Source organism: Cebidichthys violaceus, unplaced genomic scaffold (assembly GCF_023349555.1).
Source record: "Cebidichthys violaceus isolate CVI_PGR_0920_01 unplaced genomic scaffold, fCebVio1.0.p SCAF_3, whole genome shotgun sequence".
NCBI lineage: Eukaryota > Metazoa > Chordata > Actinopteri > Perciformes > Stichaeidae > Cebidichthys > Cebidichthys violaceus.
In genome coordinates, this window is record NW_027176483.1 from 6,653,128 (window position 1) to 6,675,160 (window position 22,033).

At 40.2% G+C, this 22,033-nt stretch overlaps 2 protein-coding genes across 3 annotated transcripts; one reads left to right on the forward strand and one right to left on the reverse strand.

The window, feature by feature from the left end:
• Window positions 1-4,447: 4,447 nt before the first annotated feature.
• On the reverse strand, window positions 4,448-13,158 carry LOC137881557 (ETS domain-containing protein Elk-3-like). Of its 2 annotated transcripts, none has more exons than XM_068723542.1 (5): window positions 12,828-13,158; window positions 9,048-9,256; window positions 7,930-8,718; window positions 5,995-6,117; window positions 4,448-5,215 (listed from the first exon to the last, which is right to left on the reverse strand). In XM_068723542.1, the coding sequence occupies exons 2-5, from the start codon at window positions 9,252-9,254 to the stop codon at window positions 5,117-5,119; spliced, it is 1,218 nt and encodes a 405-aa protein (XP_068579643.1). In that variant the 5' UTR covers window positions 9,255-9,256; window positions 12,828-13,158; the 3' UTR covers window positions 4,448-5,116. The 2 variants fall into 2 exon arrangements, with proteins under 2 accessions (XP_068579643.1, XP_068579645.1); XM_068723544.1 differs by lacking the exon at window positions 12,828-13,158 and adding an exon at window positions 12,178-12,259.
• A 2,296-nt stretch (window positions 13,159-15,454) lies between these two features.
• On the forward strand, window positions 15,455-21,780 carry hal (histidine ammonia-lyase). Its single transcript, XM_068723830.1, has 20 exons — window positions 15,455-15,739; window positions 15,945-16,005; window positions 16,258-16,285; window positions 16,361-16,435; window positions 16,546-16,618; window positions 16,740-16,806; window positions 16,905-16,942; window positions 17,071-17,196; window positions 17,340-17,479; window positions 17,670-17,717; window positions 17,898-18,045; window positions 18,138-18,233; window positions 18,622-18,680; window positions 18,908-18,988; window positions 19,164-19,229; window positions 19,325-19,490; window positions 19,747-19,881; window positions 20,726-20,834; window positions 20,953-21,022; window positions 21,175-21,780. The coding sequence occupies exons 1-20, from the start codon at window positions 15,493-15,495 to the stop codon at window positions 21,304-21,306; spliced, it is 1,965 nt and encodes a 654-aa protein (XP_068579931.1). The 5' UTR covers window positions 15,455-15,492; the 3' UTR covers window positions 21,307-21,780.
• The last annotated feature ends 253 nt before the right edge of the window (window positions 21,781-22,033 follow it).

Genomic DNA, 22,033 nt, shown 5'->3' on the forward strand with positions numbered 1-22,033 from the left:
ATATTTTAGCATTTTTATATATATTTAGGGTGACCATGGGGGGTGACTGTGGTTGAGTGGAGAGCAGGGCTGCCTTTCAATCAGAGGGTCGGTGGTTCGATCCCCGGCTCCTGCTCCACTAGTCTCATGTCAATGTGTCCTTGAGCAAGACACTTAACCCCAAAAATTGCTCCCGTAGCTGTGCCTACAGTGTGTAGATAGATACTGAAATGTCAGTCGCTTTGGATAAAAAGTGTCTACTAAATGACCGTAATGTAATGTTTTATGACATACTATATAATTTTAATGAATTTCTATGAACATACTATGACTTTTTTTTACATTTTTATGATGTACTAATTTATGTTTATGACATTTAATGACATACTATTCTATAATGTTTCTGACATTTGTCTTAAATATTATACTATGACTTTTTTTTTTATGACCCACTATACCTTGACTATTTTAATGACATATTTCTTATGGCATTTTTCACAACATACTACACTGACATTTTAACGATATTTTGAATGATACTATTTTGTGACTAAAAACATCAGTGGAGCCCCTACCAGGGGCTACTGCCTCGGACAACATGGCTCCCAGGATCACTGAACCACTCAAACTCCTCCACCACGTTAAGGTGGCGATTCGTGGAGGAGAAAAATATTTCACACATAAATGTGTGTGTGTGTGGTGGAGGTTAGAAGTGGGGATAGGTTAGAAGTGATGGGTGAGGAGCAGAAAAAGGATGTTGCTTCCCTCTCTTCTACCTCCTCTCCTTCTCTTTCTTCCCTCTCAACTCCTTTTCTTTCTTTTGTCCTTTCAGTTCCTCCTTTTCTCTTTTCTCATCTTCTTTCCTCTCTTTCTTCAGTCTTTTCAATTCCTCCTTTTCTCTCTTCTTGCTCTCCTTCTTCTCTTTCTTTTCCCTCTCCTCCTCCTCCTTCCTGTCCTTCTTCAGTGTCTTTTCCACCTCCTTCTTTGCCTTCTTCTCCTCCTTTTTAAACTGCACCTTCTCCTTGTCAGTTTTTTGGGCGAGCTCCTGAAGGCTGATGTTATGTATCTGGAGGTCAGCGTTTTGCTGTGTCAGGAGCTTGATCTCTTCCTCCATTTGTTCCTCCTCCATCACTCTGCTCCGTCTCGGCAGCTCCTGCTCTCTCTGGAAGCTCTCCTCCTTTGCAGCGAGCTCGCATCTCATCCGATCTTCCAGAGAGACGAGTTTTAATTTCAACTCTGCCTCGCTCCGGATGAGCTCGCTCTCTTTCTCTTTCTGCATGGAGTAGCTCTGCAGGTCCAGGACGAGCTGCTTAAGAGAGCTGATCACTTCGTCCAACTCCATCTCTCTGATGTTCTTGTCCAGCTGTGCTCGTGTCTTAAGATCTCTTTCTGACTGTAGATCGTTCAATATTTCTTGTTTCTCCTGCTCAAAACCGAGTTATTTGGCGGCCATCTGCTCCTTCAAGGCAGCATTTTCTGACGCCATGGTTGTCTGGTTTTTGGGCATCCAATTGAGCCATTCTCGTGTCCTGCACCTCTTCAGCTGGGATGTCCTGGTTTAGACTTTGACTAAGAGAGCTGATCACTTCGTCCATCTCCATGTCTCGGATTTTCTTGTACGCCTGTGCTTGTTTCCTAAGTTGTCTCTCTGAATGTAGAATCTTCAATATTTGTTGTTTCTCCTGCTCATAACCGAGTTCTTTGGCGGCCATCTGCTCCTTCAAGGCAGCAATTTCTGATACCAGCTCGTTGACTGGTTTTTGAGAGTCCATTTGGGCTGTTCTCAGGTTCTGCATTTTTACACAGTGGTAATAACGTCCACTGCATGCGGAACTTTGTCGACTGTTAACGTTTGTCATTATCGTGAATTAGGAGGAAAGAAACGTAGCGTGATGAAACATGCAGACCCTCCGTGTTCCGGTTCAGGTCACGCGGCCACTCATTAACGTTAAACCGGAACACCGGCGGATCGGATTGTTTTTCGGTGATCGTCACCTTTTTCACCTTTTATGAGTTTGCGGGTATGTATTATATACTATGACGCTTTTTGTGTGATATTTCTCACAACATACTAAACTATACCTTTTTTGTAATTTATTTTATGACATACTATACCGTGACACTTTTTGATGACATACTAAACGTTTACGTTTAGTTTCTTAATGACATACTATACTATGACTTTTTTATGACTTTTCTATGGCATACAATATAATTTTTTTAAACTTTTTTTAATGACCTACTATACTTTGACTTTTTTCATTACATTTATAATAACATACAATGATGTTTTTTTTTGTTACATTTTTATGACATACTATACTATGACATTTTTTATGACATAGTATTCCATCACATGTACTAACATTTTTATTACATACAATACTTAAACAGTTGCTATGACTTTTTTGTGAAATCTTAATGACACTAAACTGTGACGTTTTGTGAGATATTTTATGATATACTCTACGATGAATTGTTAAATATTGTTTCTAATGACATACTATACTCTGAGCATTTGTATAACTTTCTTTAATGACATACTATGTGTGATGGCTTACTTCTTTATTTCCATTTAGAGATATTTCTATCACCAAGACACACTCAACAAGGTTTCGCTAGATAGTTACATCCATCCTTACTCACGGTTTGTTGTCAGGTAGATGAAGCTGATGGATGAAGAGAAGGGCAATGTGTGTGTGTGTGTGTGTGTGTGTGTGTGTGTGTGTGTGTGTGTTATACTACGACAACAGAATAAAGGATGTGCTGCGGCAACCTAAAGCAAAGAAACAGGAAAACATACATTTTTCCCTTTATTAAATTAACAAGTAACTTAACCTATATAAACCAGTTGGATAAACTAGTTCTGCTCTCAGCATCCTTAAGCTGCATGACCTGTGCACAGCTTGTACTAACAAGACAGTGACGTCATCAAGAGGTGCCACTTTATCAACAATTTAATGTCATGGTTTGCCACATGGGGCAGTAATACCAACCACAGTATACTTTGTCTCAACAATATATTTAACTTGTCCCTTTTTGTCTTCTACACTATGCTATGACATTTTAAGTCATAATTTAATTTAATTTAATTTTGAATAACATACTATACTTTTTCTGAATATTGTACTATGACTTTTTTATAATATTTTAATGACATGCTATACCATGACTTTATGACATTTTCAATGACGTCTTTTTTATGACATACTAAAGTATTACCTTTTTTGTGATTCATTTTATATGACACTATTCTTTGACATTTCTTAACATTATCTACTATGACATTTTTTTGGAATTATAATGACATACTATACTAAGTTTTTTATGACTTTTTTCATGCCTTTTTTACTGTGACATTTTTTATAGTTTTTATGAAATACAATATTATCAACATAACATAACATACTAAACTATGCTTTTTTATGACATTTTATATGACATACTATAACGTTTTGTATGACACCTTTATGACACAATATTTACTTAACATTTTTTATATTTTCAATGACTATAGTACAACTTTTTATGACATACTATACTATGACGTTTTTAGTGACAATTTTATGACATACTAAACTATGACGTTTTTAGTGACAATTTTATGACATACTAAACTATGACGTTTTTAGTGACGTACTATACTATGACCTGTTTCATGACATTTTCAATGACATATGCTATTAGTTTTATGTTTTTTTTAATGGCATATTATACTATGACGTTTTTCATGAGATTTACTATAGACTTTTTGTCATTTTTTTAACGACATACTATTCTATGACTTTTTGCTTGCTTCTTCTTTTTAACTCATACTGAAAAATCAACGGTAACATTGCAAAAAGGAGCTGCTAATAGCTAATTAGGCACACTTTAAATGCACCAATTTTCCTAAATCTGAACAAATATAGGCTTCAAGACTGGGGCTCAGGTTGTAGCCACAACAGAACTAATAGAATCCATTGTACTTCCTGTTTACAACTCTCAATGCATTATGGGAACTGTTCTCCCAAAACTTTCTACCAGACTATCCCTCTATTTCGATGTTGTCCATCCCTGTGTTGGGGATATCCTCTGCTGTAAACTAAACTATATAAAAACAAATTTAATGTTTTATCTTTGTCTCCCCCTCAGGCAACAGAAAGAGCAGAAGACAAAGCATGCTGTTTTAGATTCTCTGGACTGTATTTTTTTAATTTGAGAAGAGTCTCCTAGCTGTACAGTCTCGCTGATGGATCAGTAACCAGGAATGGATGTTGGCGTGGAGCATCGTCATCACTTGATTTCTGTCTCTGACGGTGCTGTTCTCATCATTTGTGGTTTTGTATGATATGACTTTAATTGTTGACCATTGTCATTGGGATTTCATTGAATTTGCTTTAAATTAAATCTACAGATTAAACAGAAATCACATGAACTGGTTTGTCTTTTTTGATTCCAAACATTTTGTTTTAGCTACTGTGAAATCTTCAATTTAAAGGCAAGCATTCAATGCTTTGTTTATTGAAAATGACAAGACATTCTTCACAATACAAAATTATACAGAATACAAACTGTATACCAAGTCCAGTATAAAAAAGAACATTACAAGTGTTAAAGGTTTTCATTGATTTGAAATCTCGTCTTCATTAAAAGAGTTTGGAAAGGAAAAATAGGACAACAAGGCACAGCCGGTACTATCTGAGAAGCATAGTGCATACAATACCCCACAAGTGAAACAACCAGTTTCACATTGTGATGAACACTCAAGGAAAAAAAAAAGATTACTTTTTTTTTTTTTTTTTTTTTTTTTAACAAGATAAAAACAAAACAAGCTCTCTGCACAGAATGAGCGGCTGGCTAGCCTTTTGCAGCTAGCTACACGTCACTACTGTCCGTCGTGGAAAGGGTCATGTGGAAATGTGCTGTACTTCATCACAGAGAGCCAGACGTCTCACAGACATCGTGGCGTATGGCTTTTACCAAGTGCTTTCAACCACTGGAATCTGAAGCAACTCAAGTGCAAAAAAGTGAGGTCACATACCGTCTTGTGGGACTTTACTGAAGCAAAAATTAACAAGACGGGCAAGAAATTGCTGCTGATAATGACGGTGAGAATAAGAGATGGATGAAGATGGGAGGTTCACCGGATCCTGGATCAGGATTTGTGGGTGGTGGGGGACAGGAGCAGGGAGGAGGGTGTTCCTTCCAGGGTTGGCAGGGGGACAGGCATGTGTCCGTTGATTAGGCTGGGGAACTGAGGAGGAAGAGAAAGGAGCTGAGAGTTAGCGAGGAGGGGACGGAGGCTTCATGAAAGCAGCTTTCCGGTGAGGAACTGCAGCATTGTCACTGCTCTGGTTTCCTGTTGTTTTTTTTACTCATTGTGCCTCTTCCTTTTCATGTCTGTCCCCTGTACTTCCACAACAGAGGGAGAAGTCAACATTATTTGTGCACAAAGAATCCGGTATGGTGTGTGTGTTCGGCTGTGGTGTGTGTGTTTCACAAATGAGGAGCAGCTTTTTAAACCAGTCCACCCTGTTCAGACTGGCTCCCCTGGGCTCAAACAGGAAGTATTCACAGGATTTCCTCTCCCTCTCTGAAACAAGACACCTCTGCTGGACCTGCTTACCAAGTCTCGACTAGTTTCACAACTGTCTGCTATTTTTTTTTTTATCTCAAAAACATCTTATGCATTCTGTAAAATCTAGAGGATCAAAAGTGGCACTTGCTCTACACAGGCACTTCATTTTAGGACATAGTGGAGGAGCAATGTTAATGAATATGATGGGTATAAAAAAAACAAATGAGGATTCTAGCCTATCTGCTGAAAAAATCTGGAAATTCCTTCATCTTAAACTCGCCTGATTAAACATTATGACAGAAGATTAACAACTGCGGGGGAAAATGGGTACTTTGCGCTGCCTCACAACTTCCTCCTCGGCTCTCAAACACTACCAGTAAACAATAATCGTGTTGAGCTCTCGTATTCTGCTATTTCTGTCACCCATGTGTCTACACCTGTGTGTGTTTTCTTACCTGAAAGAGGGAGCTGTGGCCCTGCAGCCGGGCGGGGCTGAGCGGAGCTACGGGGCTCAAACTGCTCCAGAAATGGATGCCTGACAACAGCGGACTGTGAGCCAACAGCAAACCAGAGGGAGTCTGTGAGGGAGGGAGGCTTCATGTAAATAAGAGAAACCAGTAAAGTGAAATAGAAACACAGATACCCACTGGTTGGAGAGCATTGCTCTGAGGGCTTTGGTAATGCGAAACATGCCAAAATGGTAAATGGACGTGTACTGGCGTTTGGAAAAACAAACTGACGGAGCAGGAAGGAAGTCTGTGGTTTCTCCCCTGAATGCAGGGGTGAGGCGGGGAGGAGAGGAGGAGGGGGACAGTGGGGGTTGTTGCTGATTGGGGGGGTAGGGGTGGGGGGGGACGGGGTGTCCTCAAGCACTTGGAATGCCAACTAGAGAAAAAAAAAACATATGAACTCAATTTCTGCCTCTCTCCCTTGGTCTTGTCTCCCCCTCCCCCCTCCTTTCCCCTGTGTCACCTCAAAGAAGTGAGCCAGTGTTGCGGAGGGACCCAGCCCTGCTCCCATTATTAATGGAATTATTGGAACATATGGCCTCACTTAGGGCCTCTTCCTCCCTTGCATAGGCTGAACTTGCAGAAGAGTCCTGTAAATTGCTTGTTTTCCTCTGATCTCACTTTTTGCCCCCTCATAAACAGACAGTGTGAGTGTGGTATTAATGGCTTTCTCAAAGTGTGGATAAAACCTCTGATGTGGCAAAGTCATTTTGCTTTGTACCAACTCCGATGTAGACATTATTAACTGAAATAGATTATGAAATCCAAGTTGATGCTTGTAGCAGAGCATTTGGGGTTATAACAAAGACTAAAACGAAACCAAAATGTCACAGCTGGATTAATTTGGCTCCAAAGTTTTGGCAGAACACACAAAGATTGTACAATAAAACCCGAATCCACCTTCTAGCAGTCATGTCCTTTAAGACTGGACAACCAAAAGAGGTAAAAAGCAGCGACTGGATTCACCACACTGCTTGTCAAATGTACATTTGCTTGTGTATTTTAATTTCTCAAACTTTATTTTTAGTACAGACATACTTTGATAAGCCCTGTTATTTGCAGCACATAAACATTCTGGCAGTAATTTGGGCTTTTACCCCACAGAGCTGTTTACCGAAAGGATTCGAAAAGTTTAAGCTCTAACCAAACAGACAATGACTCATTAAAATTGTCTAAATTTGCATTTGTTCAAAAGTATGTCTAATTTCTCTCTGACATGAAAGTGCCTGCGCACATATTACCCTAAAATCATGCCAATTTCATTTTAACGTCTGTTTCTTAAGCACGTTTTGGTTCAAGTGACTACTAAAGAAATATAGCAGTAGTGTTTCCACCAACACATGCCAGGCTGTGTCAGATGTCTCCTGCTGCTCTCTCAGACCGCTTTAAGGACACTGACATCATCTCTCTGTGGCCAGCCAGGCCACCACACAGAGGGGACAGAAACAGATAGCATCACACAAATATAATTTTACATAATTATATGATTATTATTGGTGCCTCAAATGTGGCTGACACAATCTTTATTATACCTTAAATTATTGAGAGCAGAAATAAAAGAGCTTTTAAACAAATGGTAGCATTGGGTGTGTGAACATGTCTGGACTAGATAGAGATGAAGCAGGTTTTAGGAGGAGCCTCAGGTGTTTGCAGAACGTATCATGCTAACACTAATGAACCGCATCCATCCTATTCCAGCATACATTGAGCAATATGCTGGGGAACATCTTGAATCGTTCACCAGTTCCTCAAAGGGAACACTCATATTAACATGGGTAGGACACACACACACACACACACTTCCCACACAAAGTGCCGCTATCTGTCCTGGCTGCGCTGCCAAGAGACACAGTTGTGCATCATTCGGATTCATCATCTCACCTGTGCAGTGAAAAAGGCAGGAGTGAGGGAGCCAGACGGCAGTGCTGGACTGTTGAGGGCGATGGAGCCGATGTCGCTCCCTGCGAACAGCAGGGACGGGGATGAGATCTCCAGAGCTTTGGGCTTTTTGCTTTTTGGTGGGAGTCCATCTCCTTGATTACTACTACTACTAGTAGAGCTACTTCGACCGCTGCTGCTGCTGCTCCTCCTCTTCTCAGGAGGTTGCAGGGCTCGCTCCCTGTACCCAGAGGAGAGGTTGAGGGGCTGCGCGCTCTGGTCAGAGTCCTCCTCTTCCTCCTTGGCTGCGGGGCTCCAGCTTCGGCTGGGATGGGAGGGTTGGGTGAGGGGAGAGGATGGGGAGCGGAGTTTGGACGACCTGGGGGAGACGTAGGACTCGAGCCTGGCAGACGGAGGGGAGCGCCTTCCGTTGGTGTTGGTGCCAAAGCGGATGACGGAGCGCGGCTCCTCCTGGTGCTCCCGCAAGGCACGGAGCAGATCGGGTTGGCTCTGCAGGGAGCTGATGCTGAAGGAGGAGTAGAGTCCAGAGCGGAGGTAGTCGTTGCGACACTGCTGCACACCCAGGGCTGCCAGGGCCCTCCTCTGGGCCTCCTCCTCTCCTTCCTCTTCCTCCTCCTCCTCTACCTCCAGCTCTGACGCCTCTCCTTCCTGAAGGGGAAACCTTCCAGAAGCCAGGCCCATCTCTACCGCCTGAGGGTCCATCTTCAGGATCTCAGGGAAGGACACAAACTTATAGACAAACTTCTGGCCGATCACCTTCTTGATGATGTTCTGTAAAACAGATAAAACACCATTAATGACGAGGAGAACACTTAATGTTAAGCAAATGGATATTAATCTACAAAGTATTAAAAGACGTTGATCAAAAATGGGATGACGACAGCATTTCAGTCCAGTGAAGACATATTGAAACAACTTCGTGTTTGAGTGCTACATCGCAGCCAGATTTCCACTGTACGTTTGTGGAGAAAGAGGAAATGTAAGTGTCTATCAGGGGACGTTGTGGTTTTAAGAGAATGTTGCTACACTCCTCTCACACGCCACCAGCACTGTTACACAGAGGCCGCTCCTGCACTTTAACCATAGCCAGTTTCATTCACCTTGTCATAATAGTAGCGCAGGGCTCTGCTCAGCTTGTCGTAGTTCATGTTGGTCTTGTTCTTGCGTAGCCCCCAAAGCTTGGCCACTTCCTCTGACTTCAGGAGCTTGAACTCTCCGTCTGTAGACGTCCAACATATCAGATGCTTGTGACTTTGGTCAAGCAGCAGCTGCAGCAGGAACTGCCAAAGAGTGATGGCACTGTCCATCCCTGCAAAAAGACATGATCACAGTGAGTGAATTTGACATGGCGGGAGCATAGTACTCATCATCAAAGCCCCCATTGGTTATTTTTAAAATCATCATATCATGTGGTCTGAGGTCGTCCTCTTAAACACCATACTATGACTTGTTATGACATACAATACTATGACTGTTATTGACACTTCATGACTATGAAACTGTCAATAAAAACTATGACTTTATACTGTATGATGTGATATTTTTGGCATACTATACTATCATTTATTTTTTTTGTTAGTATACTATTGGATTCATGGACTTTTCTGGGACACTATGCCATGACTGTTTTATGACATACTATAATGACTTTATATGATTTTTTTGGCATACTATACTGTGACTTTTTCATTACATTTTTCACATATGACATATGTTATTCTTTTATTACTTTTTTGGAATACCATGATGTTTTTGGCATACTATACTTAAGCTTTTAATGAAAACTGTACTATTTGTTGTTATGACATTATTTCGGCATACTATACTATGACATTTTTATGACATATACTATAATGTGACTTCATTACTTTTTTGGCATACTATACAAAGTATATGATGACTTCTTTAACATACTATAATACTATACTATGCCATTTATAATGGCATTCTACTATATGACTTTTTAAATGGCATACTATACTATGATATGTTTTATGACAGTGAATTTTTAGTACACTATACTGTGACTTGTTTGGCATACTATATAACGATTTTTATCACATTTTTTTCTGCCATACTACGTGACCAAACATTTAGATCATGTTTTTTTCCGTTAACTGTATTATATCACGGTATTACAATAATTAAAATGGGTACTTCACTCACAACACGATTCTACCAATTTTCAGTCTATTGGCAATAAAAGGGAACATAACTTGTGAAATAAAAAATCTTTTTTAAAGAGGGTTGTGTTTATTGGCTCCAAATAAGATGAAAAAAAAGATTTATGTAAGAAGAAGCGTTATGTAAATGTATTGTGATTCATTCAGAGTTAATAGAAACAACCATCCTGTTGTTTTGAGTTGTGAGTGAACTGCACTGCTGAGCAACCTGGGTCTCAGCAATAACTTTTTTTCAGCCAAAATAAGAAATACATCTTAATCTTTGAAGAAACCGAACGCTGACATAACCTTTTACATGTTAACCCACATGAATAAATATTTTGAAAATATGCAGCATAGATGCTGCTGGGCCAGTATTGTAAAGATGACACATGGACCGTGAGCGGCGCTGCTCAGCAAATGTAAATTCTTATTTATGTTGGTTTTTGAGAAAAATCAATATAATATTGAATCATGATAAAGCTTGTGATTTGCAGGACTCGTGCTGTACTGCATACAGACTTAATTAGGTTGAGGAGGAAGAGCCTGAAACATGTGGAGTAAGGAAGAGTAGACCGGGGATGAATAGAACAGTGTGTTTTAAAGAGTGTAGCGTAATGTGGCAGCACAAGAGAAAAAAAAACGTAAGGAGGAACAACAGCTCAAGCCAGAAATATGCTGCGGTTCAACCTGGCCCTCTCTCCACAGGAAATATGACGGGCCCAGGGTGGGTTATTCCTTTAATAGAGGAATGTGCAGCCTTAAAACTCCTGTCTGCCTGCTAGGAGCTCACATATTAAACTGTGTGTGTTGTTTTGGAGGGGGGGGGGGGGGGGGGCTGTTTCTCTCACAAATGGAATAATAAAAAAAAATCCCAATTTCATTTGATAAAAAGGATGTATCAATTAGTTAAAAGACAGATTATAAATTGGCAAAAATGTCGCTAATTGGTTAATCGTTGAGTCATTTATTAAGCTAAAATGCTTTGCTGTTGTCCAGCATCTCAAATCACCTTGTAATCTGAGACACTGTGTTAAGAGAGAGGGAACATAATCCATGATGAAAATAATAGTTGCAGAACTACATCAGAGAGACACGCGTATAAATCAATCTTAAGTACTTTCTTGTTAGGGACTATAATTTGTCTGTAGCACTAAAGTACAAAAAGTTGGCATTAAATGCCTGATTAGGTTCATAGTTAATTTGTAGTCTTTACCTTTTCTTCAATTACGTTTTAAATCAGAGTTTTGCCAATTGTAGGCATCATCTTATTCACCCAGAGTTGTTCTTAAACTGCTTGTGTGAGCAGTTTGGCTTCTTTTGTTGAATAAATAAAAACAAATCCATATTCCTCAAAGTAAACCATAAAATAAAAACATGTAATAACTACTTTGGTATCACTCAGGTATACCTGACACAGCCCTACATACTGATGGAACTGACTGAGGCTCATCCTGTATACGCTGTCTTACCTGTGGATGTGAGGAGCGATAAGAGGCCGATGCTAAAAAAAACAATGATGACAGACTGGCCTTTCAGCCGCTACACATCTCTGTCCAGAGAGGAGAGAGAGGGAGGGCCGAACTCATTTCCGACACAAGCGATCCCCTGTGTTTTCTATCTGCCATGTGTAACTACAAACCTGTCAAAGTCAGGACTTCCTCCTATTCTACTTCCAAGGACAAATGTTGAGGAGAGGGGATCCCACAGCAGGGGAGTGTTTCCCCAGTGCTGCCACACTTCCCTCTATAATCCCAGAGGGAGAGGGTCAAAAGATCAAATCAGTGTCCCCTTTTCCGCGGCTACACCCTTTAAACCAACCTGAACCCGGACCTCGGGTTAAGGTAAACCTATACAGAGAGACGGAGCTGACAGGTCTACAATTAGGCCAGTGTGACTTATAAACATTGAACTTTACAAGATGCTGCAAATAGCTCAGCGGGACTTTAAAGCAAGAAGCGGCTACTGTAGTTCAGAAATATGAGTAGATGTTTAAATATTATCAAATACAATCTAGTGGTAACCTCACTACTGGTACCTTATTTGAATATTAGTCTGATAGGCCTACCGCACAGAGGTGAAATCCCCAACAACAGTGAACCGCAGACATGGCAGAACTCTTCCTCGGAATACTACATTATGATGGTTTTAGTCCTGCTGCAGATGCTCGGACTGAGAAGTCTCGCTGTGCGCACAAAGCCATCCAGTGTTGGCTGAACGGAAACTGCTAATGAGATTAGATGGTGTGTGCAGACATTACTTAGCCATGACTAAATCTGCGCTCTTCCTGTTCGCACACGGTGGAAAATTCAACATCTCTAAACAGCAGCCAAGGACTTGTTGTTACAGTGCTCGTCTTTTGTTTGTTTGCTACATTAGTGTCCGGGGACTTGAGAGCCTAGCCTTACTGTTACGCACAGAGGTTTTTGGATCACTATTTTGCCTCACTGACTCATTTTCAAGATGTTGCTTGGACCGGAAGACGGCACAATCGTGTCCTCATCTAAAAAAGCTGTAACCTTATTATTCTTACTTTAAAACTTAAAACATACACTGGATCCGAAGAGTTTAATAACTAAACACACGGAGAAAACTTCACGGCACGGACACTTCACAGTGAATCCGGTCGCTTATACGGCTAATCCTGCATTATTACACTCTCTACACGACAACAAAGCGATGTTCATAGAAAGATGTCCGGTTTATTTTCTACGTTACCTGCGATCTCTCACTCGGGTGTTTTCCCTCCGCGAAACTTTACGGTGAAGCTTGTGTGATTCCTGTTTTTTCCATGCTTACTTCTGGTCTACACAGTTGTGCTGGACTGAAATAGGATCCTGCGCTTTTTCTTCTTCTGAGCAGGAAGTTGGAGCAGGCAGACACAGAGCCGGCTGACTTCCTCTCCCCGACGATTCCCCAGGCAGTTTGCCGTCTGTGTAAACACACTTTTCCTCCCCTCCTCTTCTCCTCGGCCTGCCCGCTGACGGCCAGCAGTGGGCCTACTCTGCGTCGGCACACATGGCGATGCAGAAACTCCTACAGCCCATAAACTGACATCATCCGTCCGCAGGCTGGCTTGATGCGTTCACGTTCGCCTCGTTAGTTCAAACACTTCCATTTACAGGCCGACAGTCACGTGATTTTAGGTCTTATCCCATTTCGTTTTCATTATCCGCAGTGGCGGAAGGAGTATTCAGAACTTTTACTAAGTAAAAGTAGCAATATTACATTGTAAATCTAATCTGTTGCAAGTTAAAGTACTGCATACAAAATCGTACTCAGGTAAAAGTACAAAAGTATGAGGCATCAAAACGTACTTAAAGTACTGAAAGTAAAAGTACTCATTATACAAAGAGATCCATTTCAGATTCATATTATAATTGTGTATATAACTTTATTGTTGTAACTGGTAAAGGTAGGGATAATCTTATAATCTTTATTACGTTATATTGCTTTATAGCTCAGTCTATAATAAAACATCATATGTCTTAGGTGATTTATATTTTGTAATAATCTAAATCTGAAGAGTAACTAGTAACTAAAGCTGTCAAAAAATTATAATATTTTAATATATTATTTTCAGTTTCAGTATGTGTGTATGAATTTATATTGTTGTTTTCTCTTTGTTTTTGTGACCTTAACTATTGTGGGATCATTTGAAAATCAATAACTATATTTTATTATAAAAAAGCACATTCAGGAATTGCATTTATTTTGTCAAACTATTTTTGAATAGTTGAAAATGAACAATGGCTGGTGATTATCCTATTTATAGGAAATGTCGAACAACGACAGAATAAATCACCTTTACCTTCATTTGTTGCACGTCTGATGACCTATCTTGGTTGTTACTGTGCAGAACAGAAACACTATGGTTGACACATAAGATGTTAAGCTGTGTGGGTAGGACCTTTGAGATGCTACATTTATATTTTAAGTTTATTTTTCAGGCATTTTTGCCTATATTTGATATTAGGAACACTAGATAGAGCAAAAACATCCAATGGTATTGAACCGGTGATGTTGCAAATGGTGTGCATCTTTGATCACTTTCCCCTGTGGGACACACGGAGACGTTTACATTTAGGCAGGTCGATTTTAAGAGTTTTGGTAGCATTGCATCAGAACCCACACGCTTTATTTGGTAAATATGAGCTTTTGCCAATACAAATGTATTTGAACTGAACAGATAAACTTGTTGATCCTCAGTCCATAAGTTTGTAAAATGAGAGTGTGGGCTCTCAGAAGGCCAGAGGTAATGCTACACAGAGGATCTGATGTTATAAAATGTTTGCAGAAATCTGACTAAATCTAATCTAATCAAAAAGAGTAATTTGCATTAGTTAGAAGTTTGGTATGTGGTTAAGGTCATGACTACATTGTTGTCATTTTTAGTTAGAAATGAAGTGGGATCCTTGAGAAAGCTGCTCAGGTTTTATTGACATGTGTAAGCCTTCAATTGCTATCTGCAAATAACGTACAAAACACTGTCGGTTTAAGGTAAACTGCATCAAATTCCAATATTTTAATCAATTCGCACAAATAAAAAAATGATTGACTTTTAGATACTCTCTTGTGAGCTTGATTCTGCAGAGCAAAATAGGGGGAACGATTACATTCGTGATTGAATAGTTGAAAACATAATATACTGTAGATGTATTGTAAATAAATGCCATTCTTTAAGTGCCTTAGTGTGAGGACACATGTTTAATAACTGTTAATTAAAAATTAAAAATGATTCAAAAAATGTTTAACAACTACATTTGTTGAGCACTTTCTGGATGAATGAATTGATGAGATTTTGATCACTTATCTTTGCAGATAAAAATCATCATAATATTAAACCTTTGCACCCCTGCCACCCAACATTATGTTGAATCAACAAACTGAGTTTCAAATGTTCATAGGATTGTGTCCACCTCCTGTAACATTCACATACACTCGAAATGTCTGAGAGCAAGTGAAGCCATCAGATTCATTTGTGATAACATTTTAAGTCATTTTAAGAATAAGATTCACTTGATTTTGTTGTTGGTAAAACAATAACTGGTCCGGTTGTTACACATTAAGGACAATATTGGCTACCTGTCTTTCAGTCAACTAGTATAAAAAAAGTCAGCAGATACGTCACGTTTGGCTCCTTCAAACACATGTTTTTCGCCGCCAGTGCATGTGGTTAAATCACGTGAACGCTTTAGGGTAGATGTGTCGAAACATCTACGTGACCGACCTGTGGAGGTCAGTGATCCCCGGAGGTGTGACACCGGCGAGGCGTGGCCCCTGGCGGCGCGTCTGATTGGCGTCTGAGCTTTAGGTGGCTGAAGGTGGTACCCTGGGGAGCGGCGAGCAGCGCACACTGCAGCAAGAGACCTGCTGAAGCGCAATGCCTCGTTTTACTGTCCATATCCGAGATGAGTGGCTGGCGGTGCCCTGCCGGGATACCACGAACACCATCCGGTGGCTCGGACACGAGGCGCTTAAACGTTACATGAAGAACAAGCCGGACAACGGCGGCATCACGGCTCTGAAGGACACTCGTTTTGTTGTGCGCAGGTGCCAGGGTTTGGGTTTGTTGGACGCGGATGACACCATCGAGGATGTACTGGAGGATAACGACTTTGTCGAGCTTGGTAAAGACCGTATGCATTTAAAAGAAATAAGTTAATAAGAATGTTATACATCACATTTAGGAGACAGTTTTGCCACTTGTTGTGCGTAATTGTACATGGTTAGGTATGTACCGAAGATAGGAGACATTAAATGTAGCCTAGATGTTACAATATCTACCAAGAGGAAATGTGTACAATGTGTGTTATTAATGTCTTGTACTTACAGCTATTGAAGGGGACACCATGTCTCCTGACTTCATCCCGTATGAGCCTGGAGTTTCTCATCTGTATCCTTAAACGTATTAAGTATTTGTGCCCTTTTAATAACATGGGATCATGGGCAGTGAAGTTGGTACTAAATCATATTTTTTAAATCAGTTTTTCACTTTGTTATGTTATAATTGAGGGTAACACTGACCTTTGAAAGAATACAATAAATATCACTTATACATTTAAAAAGATTACATGTATTTGGGTTTTTATCATTTCTATTGTGCAACATTGTATTGGACGTTATCCTTAATTACTATGTGAAATAGTACAGCAGCATACAGGGAACCCAGAGAGGTACGTGTTCATACTGCTAAAATTGAAATGCTAGTTTACTGACTACTTCTGTGTAACACAACTCTCCATGTGCAGTACATTTCCTTGGATGGGAACAGCCTGACATCGACAGATCTGGTCAACTTAGGAAGAGGACTCTACAAGATAAAGGTAATGATCAACAAATTGTATTTTTTTTCACGGCTAGACTGTTTAATCTTTGATTTTTTCTTTTTAAATCTTTGACTTAACTTAACAATTCCCTTTACCAACATTTTCAGCTGACTTTGGATGCAGAAAAAAACGTTGTGCAATCCAGGGAGCTTTTGGACACTATTGTCAAAGAAAACAAAGGTAAAATGAAGACCTTAAATACATTGATCTGACTATTACCCAGCTACTGATAAAATACGGTATTTCATAAAGTCAATGATCCAATGTACTGAGTTCTCTGTCTCTCTCTCTGTTCCTCCAGTTGTCTATGGAATCACAACAGGTTTTGGCAAATTTGCTCGAACAGTTATTCCTGTCAGCAAGCTCAAGTACAGACAATATTTTACAGTCTGTTTACTATGACAATGTTGCAACTTCTGTTGGAGTATAAGCTGGTTTTATGTGCTGATGTGTGCTTGTTCCACAGGGAGCTGCAGGAAAACTTGGTGCGGTCACACTCAGCAGGTAATAAAGCACTCTGTAAAGCTTGATTATTAGTCTAAAATTAAAAATACCAACATCTTCAGCGCTCCTGACAAAGTGTTTTAGGTTTGGTTGTATTTATACCACCAATGTTATGCTGTGGTGTGTAGGTGTGGGAAACCCGCTGAGCCCAGAAAGGACCCGCATGCTTCTAGCTCTGAGGATCAATGTTCTGGCCAAAGGCTACAGCGGAATTTCTCCGGAAACCCTTCATGCCATGATCCAAGCCTTCAACGGTAAGCCACCAGCCTCACTTTATATTAACCGACCGGGGATATCAGATCAGTTGATTGCTGATAACTTTCTTTTAGGGATCAGTATTGGGGAAGCTGACTGTCACATGACTAATTTTCATCTCTAACTCACTCTATCCCTGCAGCTTCCTGCCTCTCCTTTGTGCCAGAGAAGGGAACAGTTGGTGCAAGTGGAGACCTAGCACCCCTTTCTCACCTGGCCCTGGGGCTGATGGGAGAGGGGAAAATGTGGTCTCCCAAGAGCGGATGGGCAGATGCCAAATATGTAAGATCTTACAGATATAACTGTCATAATGCCTTTTCCATGGTTGGACAACATAACTTGCGTAATCATGCAGGAAATGTGCCCTCTGCTTGTAAGAGTGACAGGTAGCAAGGTCCAATAGGAAAACATGTTTGCTTTTTGATGACCCTTAACCTTTTAAATGTTTTTTTCTCCTTTCATCTCTTGCCAGGTCCTGGAGGCCCATGGACTGAAGCCAATATCACTAAGGCCTAAAGAGGTAATGTTAATCCACCGTGCTCTCTCATATTTGATTTGGCTGCACTAAAGAACCTGACCCAGGGTTCACTGGGAATGCATTGTGGTTTCTCCTCAGGTACAGATTAACTGCGGTGCCTTCTCCTTGTGGCTTCTTAAAGTGGAAAATGTGTACATCTCACTCCCAGTCTTTCCCTCACAGGGTCTCGCTTTGATCAACGGGACCCAAATGATCACCTCTCTGGGGGCCGAGGCCGTGGAGCGAGCCCAGGCGATTGCTCGGCAGGCAGACATCATTGCTGCTCTGACCCTCGAGGTGTTAAAGGGAACCACCAAGGCCTTTGACAGTGGTGAGCAGACGCAGTGCTGGTGAATATTTACCTCAAACTCCAAGATTCTGTATCTGTTCCATCGTTCCTCATCTGCTTGTCTCATCCTGCAGACATTCATAGGCTGCGGCCCCACCCCGGACAGATCGAGGTGGCCCAACGCTTCCGCTCGCTGCTGGACTCTGATCACCATCCGTCCCAGATTGCAGGTCAGAGGACAGGCCCATGTTCTAAAACAGACAAGTAACACAACATTATATAACCATCACACCAAGTTATTGGAATACACCTAACATCTGGGCAGCACTGAGTGGAGGAGTGAGTGGAGTTTGCATGTGACAGTAACGCCATATTGGTGCCAATATAACCAAAACACAAACATCGGTACGGAATATTTTATCCCACAGTGCTTGATCAAGGTACTGGTTTTAGAGCTGGAGCACTACACTGTGGCAGCCCACAGCTGATACATTTTTGAAATGGTTCAAATGCAGAGGGTGTATCTCCCCAGATGGATTAATAAAGTATAACTTTTTGAAATATGCCTGCATTGAACCCTAAAACATGTCTGTATCTGGTGTTGGTATGTTTGTCCAGAGAGCCACCGGTTCTGTGACAGAGTCCAGGATGCCTACACCATGCGATGCTGTCCTCAGGTAACCTTAAGTTTATCTATACATCCCAAAATCACAAGTTTCTCCCTGAGGACTTTACAGTCAGTACACTCTTGATCGTTACACTCTCAGTGGTGGATTCTCTTGCAGTAGAGCCAATGAGTGATAGTCCTGAAGCAGGGCATTCAGATTTCTTTGAATGGGAGTAGGACTGTGCTTAAAGTGTTGTTGAGTTGTTTCTGAGCATACCTTCTCGTTTCTGTACACAGGTTCATGGAGTCACCAATGACACAATAGCATTTGTCCAGAACATCATCAATACAGAAATCAACAGCGCCACTGACAATCCTGTATCCTTCGCTGGCATTAAGATGAAAAAAGATTGTTACATGATTCTAGACGCGTCACTTTTGTCTCTGCACTCATAACTGTAAAGTGGTTTAACCACAAATTCTAGGTTCTGCCACAAAGTTGGATTTTATTTGAAGTCAGGGGTGATATATGTTTTCTTAACGGCCATACAAGATGGTATTTGCAGAAAGAGGGGAGACCATTTCAGGTGGGAATTTCCATGGCGAATACCCAGCTAAGGTATGTATGTTTGTGACTCATATAACATTGTATTTTTTTGGTATTTGTTGTGCCTTTTGTTATCATCTCTTTTATTGCGCTTTCCTTTCTTTAAGGCTCTGGACTTTTTAGCCATTGCGGTTCACGAGCTGGCCTCCATCAGCGAGAGGAGGATCGAAAGGTTGTGCAACCCGTCACTGAGTGAGCTGCCGGCATTCCTCGTCAATGAGGGCGGACTCAACTCAGGCTTCATGATTGCTCACTGCACCGCTGCTGCCTTGGGTTAGTGCGCAAAAAGATACAATAGAATGAAGCAGTAACATCAGTAAAGTGAATTAAATGTTACTTTATGTTGATTAAAATAGATGTTGGTTAAATTAAATAGGTTTTAATATTGACTGATGAATTTCAGGTATATTTTAAACAAAAATATATATGGTGTGTTATTAAAAAAACAGCATTTTATCATATGTATCTGTATTTATGTCACTGTTTTAGCATGCATTTTAACACTAACCTCCATTTTTGTACTGTTTAGTTTCAGAGAATAAAGTTTTGTGTCATCCATCGTCTGTGGACTCCTTGTCCACCAGTGCTGCCACTGAGGACCATGTGTCCATGGGAGGCTGGGCTGCTAGGAAGGCCCTGAGGGTTGTGGAGCATGTGGAGCAAGGTGCGATTTTTTTTTAATCCTAATATAATTGGATTATTGCTATTTATATTTTAAACATCACGGGAAAATGCTAAACACAGTGATTACGTTAACAAAATACAATCCAATCTAATGTGGGTACCCTGGACTTCAGTGAAGTTCTTTACACTGACATCAAATAAACAGTCAAATGGCAGAAATGACTGAAACACTAAAGGAAAAATTACTAACTTTAAAAGTTAACAAAATAAGTTACACAAGTTGCTGCATAGTTCAGTTGTATGACGTTCAATGGTCATTAGCATCAACAGCTACTTCTGACTTTTGAAAAGTGTAGTTTGGTGTATTGTGAGTTTTTTTTAGTTCAGTGGCTGATATACATGGACATATAACATGTATTTTACATGATATTCCCTCATGATTTTTTAAAATGTAAAATTCCAATTGACATGTTGCAAAACCAATTCAAGGCTTGGATGAACTGAAGTATTAGTTAAGGAACACATAGCTCAAAACATTTATAACTGAATCCAAAGGAGTGAAGCCTTTCTAGAGACCCATTTGTGAAATAATAATCCTACATTATTCATGTCATATCATACCGAACATTTGGTCATGCCCCTCATGCTGTATGATCCACTCTACTGTGTTCAGTACGCAGTGCTGGCTACAGCAACCTTACTGCAAACACAGGATTCTCATTCAACGTACCAAAAGTAGTGACATCAGATGTTGTGTAATGTTTTAATTTAGTGACTGAAATAATTACAACAGAAATAAGACATTTTATAAAACACTATTCTTTTGCAAATTAACTCAATAAGTGATTACGTAATTGTCAAGTCTAATTTTTCGTTTTTATCAGTTCTTGCTATCGAGCTGCTGGCAGCCTGTCAGGGTATCGAGTTCCTCCGCCCACTTCGTACCACCACTCCATTGGAGAAGGTCTATGAACTTGTGCGCAGTGTGGTCAAGTAAGTCAAACAGATGTGGCCAAGGTTCACAACTTTCAGTCCACTGAAATGATGTACAGGATAGTTAATATTTATCCACTGTTCCACTTCTGACTCTCAACTCTTCTGCCGTTAACAGGCCATGGATTAAAGACAGATTCATGTCTCCAGACATTGAAGCTGCTCACCGTCTTCTTCTTGACCAGAAAGCAAGTGACATATGTCTTATAGATATGGGACACATTTTACAGCCACAGTAAAAATTAACATTGCTTTCTATGTATGTAAATATAATCTCCACAGGGATGGAAATGGAAAAAAAAATGGATAATCAAATAACATGTTTATGTTTTCAACTCAGGTGTGGAATGTGGCCAAACCTTACATCGACAAGTATCAGACAGAGTTCATCCCAGAGTCCCGCCCGGTGTCTCCTACTGCCTTCTCTCTGGACTCTCCAGCATCACCGAGGAAACGTGTTCGCCATGAGTGAAAACACGGCCGATTGTTGTTATTTTGAAATAACTATAATTAACAGCATCAATTATTGACAAAGATCAATGATTGATTTGAGGAGCCAATGTTGTTTTGACCCTTTTAAACTAAACTCTTACTTGATTTCCAACATTTTTAATCCCTGAGCATATCTTGGTAATTTAATAATTGGGTAATTCTCTAGTAATTATTGGGTGTTTATCTTGCATATAGCTTGCCCAACACCACTGTGCACTAGAGTTGTATTTATCTAAACTTTTGTTGTTTCTTTAAAATGTGCCTAATTGAGTTATTGCCACATGACTACCTCATTCATTGCACCATGTTCATATCAAATAGTTTTAATGTTGTAGTACAAACACTACTATGATTAAATGTTTTTTTTTCCTGGTGGAAATATAGGTAATCTAAAATGATTGACATCTGTACATTTCTGGCTTAGACAACACAACAATAAAAGTTTAAAAAGCTGCATTCTTTATTGGTTTGTATGATTATGTAATTCCTCCTTTCTGCAGTCTATTATTGTTTGTCTGAACATTTAGGGCATTTCCACCACTGATATTAGCTATATACTGCACTTGAGTATAACTTCAAGGTACTTTACTTCCGTAATTCAATTTTATGGTACTTTATACTTCTACTCCACAGCATTTCAGGAGGGAAATATTTGACTTTTTACTGCACTACATTTATCTGACAGCTGGAATTACTAGTTACTTCGC

Coding starts and splice junctions, on each gene's coding strand:
- LOC137881557 (XM_068723542.1), bottom strand. CDS start 9,254: ATGGACAGTGCCATCACTCTTTGGCAGTTCCTGCTGCAGCTGCTGCTT. Junction 8,719..9,047: donor TGCGCTACTATTATGACAAG/GTGAATGAAACT, acceptor TCTGTTTTACAG/AACATCATCAAGAAGGTGAT. Junction 6,118..7,929: donor CTGCCTTTTTCACTGCACAG/GTGAGATGATGA, acceptor CCTCCCTCACAG/ACTCCCTCTGGTTTGCTGTT.
- hal (XM_068723830.1), top strand. CDS start 15,493: ATGCCTCGTTTTACTGTCCATATCCGAGATGAGTGGCTGGCGGTGCCC. Junction 17,480..17,669: donor GATGGGCAGATGCCAAATAT/GTAAGATCTTAC, acceptor ATCTCTTGCCAG/GTCCTGGAGGCCCATGGACT. Junction 18,989..19,163: donor ACAGCGCCACTGACAATCCT/GTATCCTTCGCT, acceptor CGGCCATACAAG/ATGGTATTTGCAGAAAGAGG.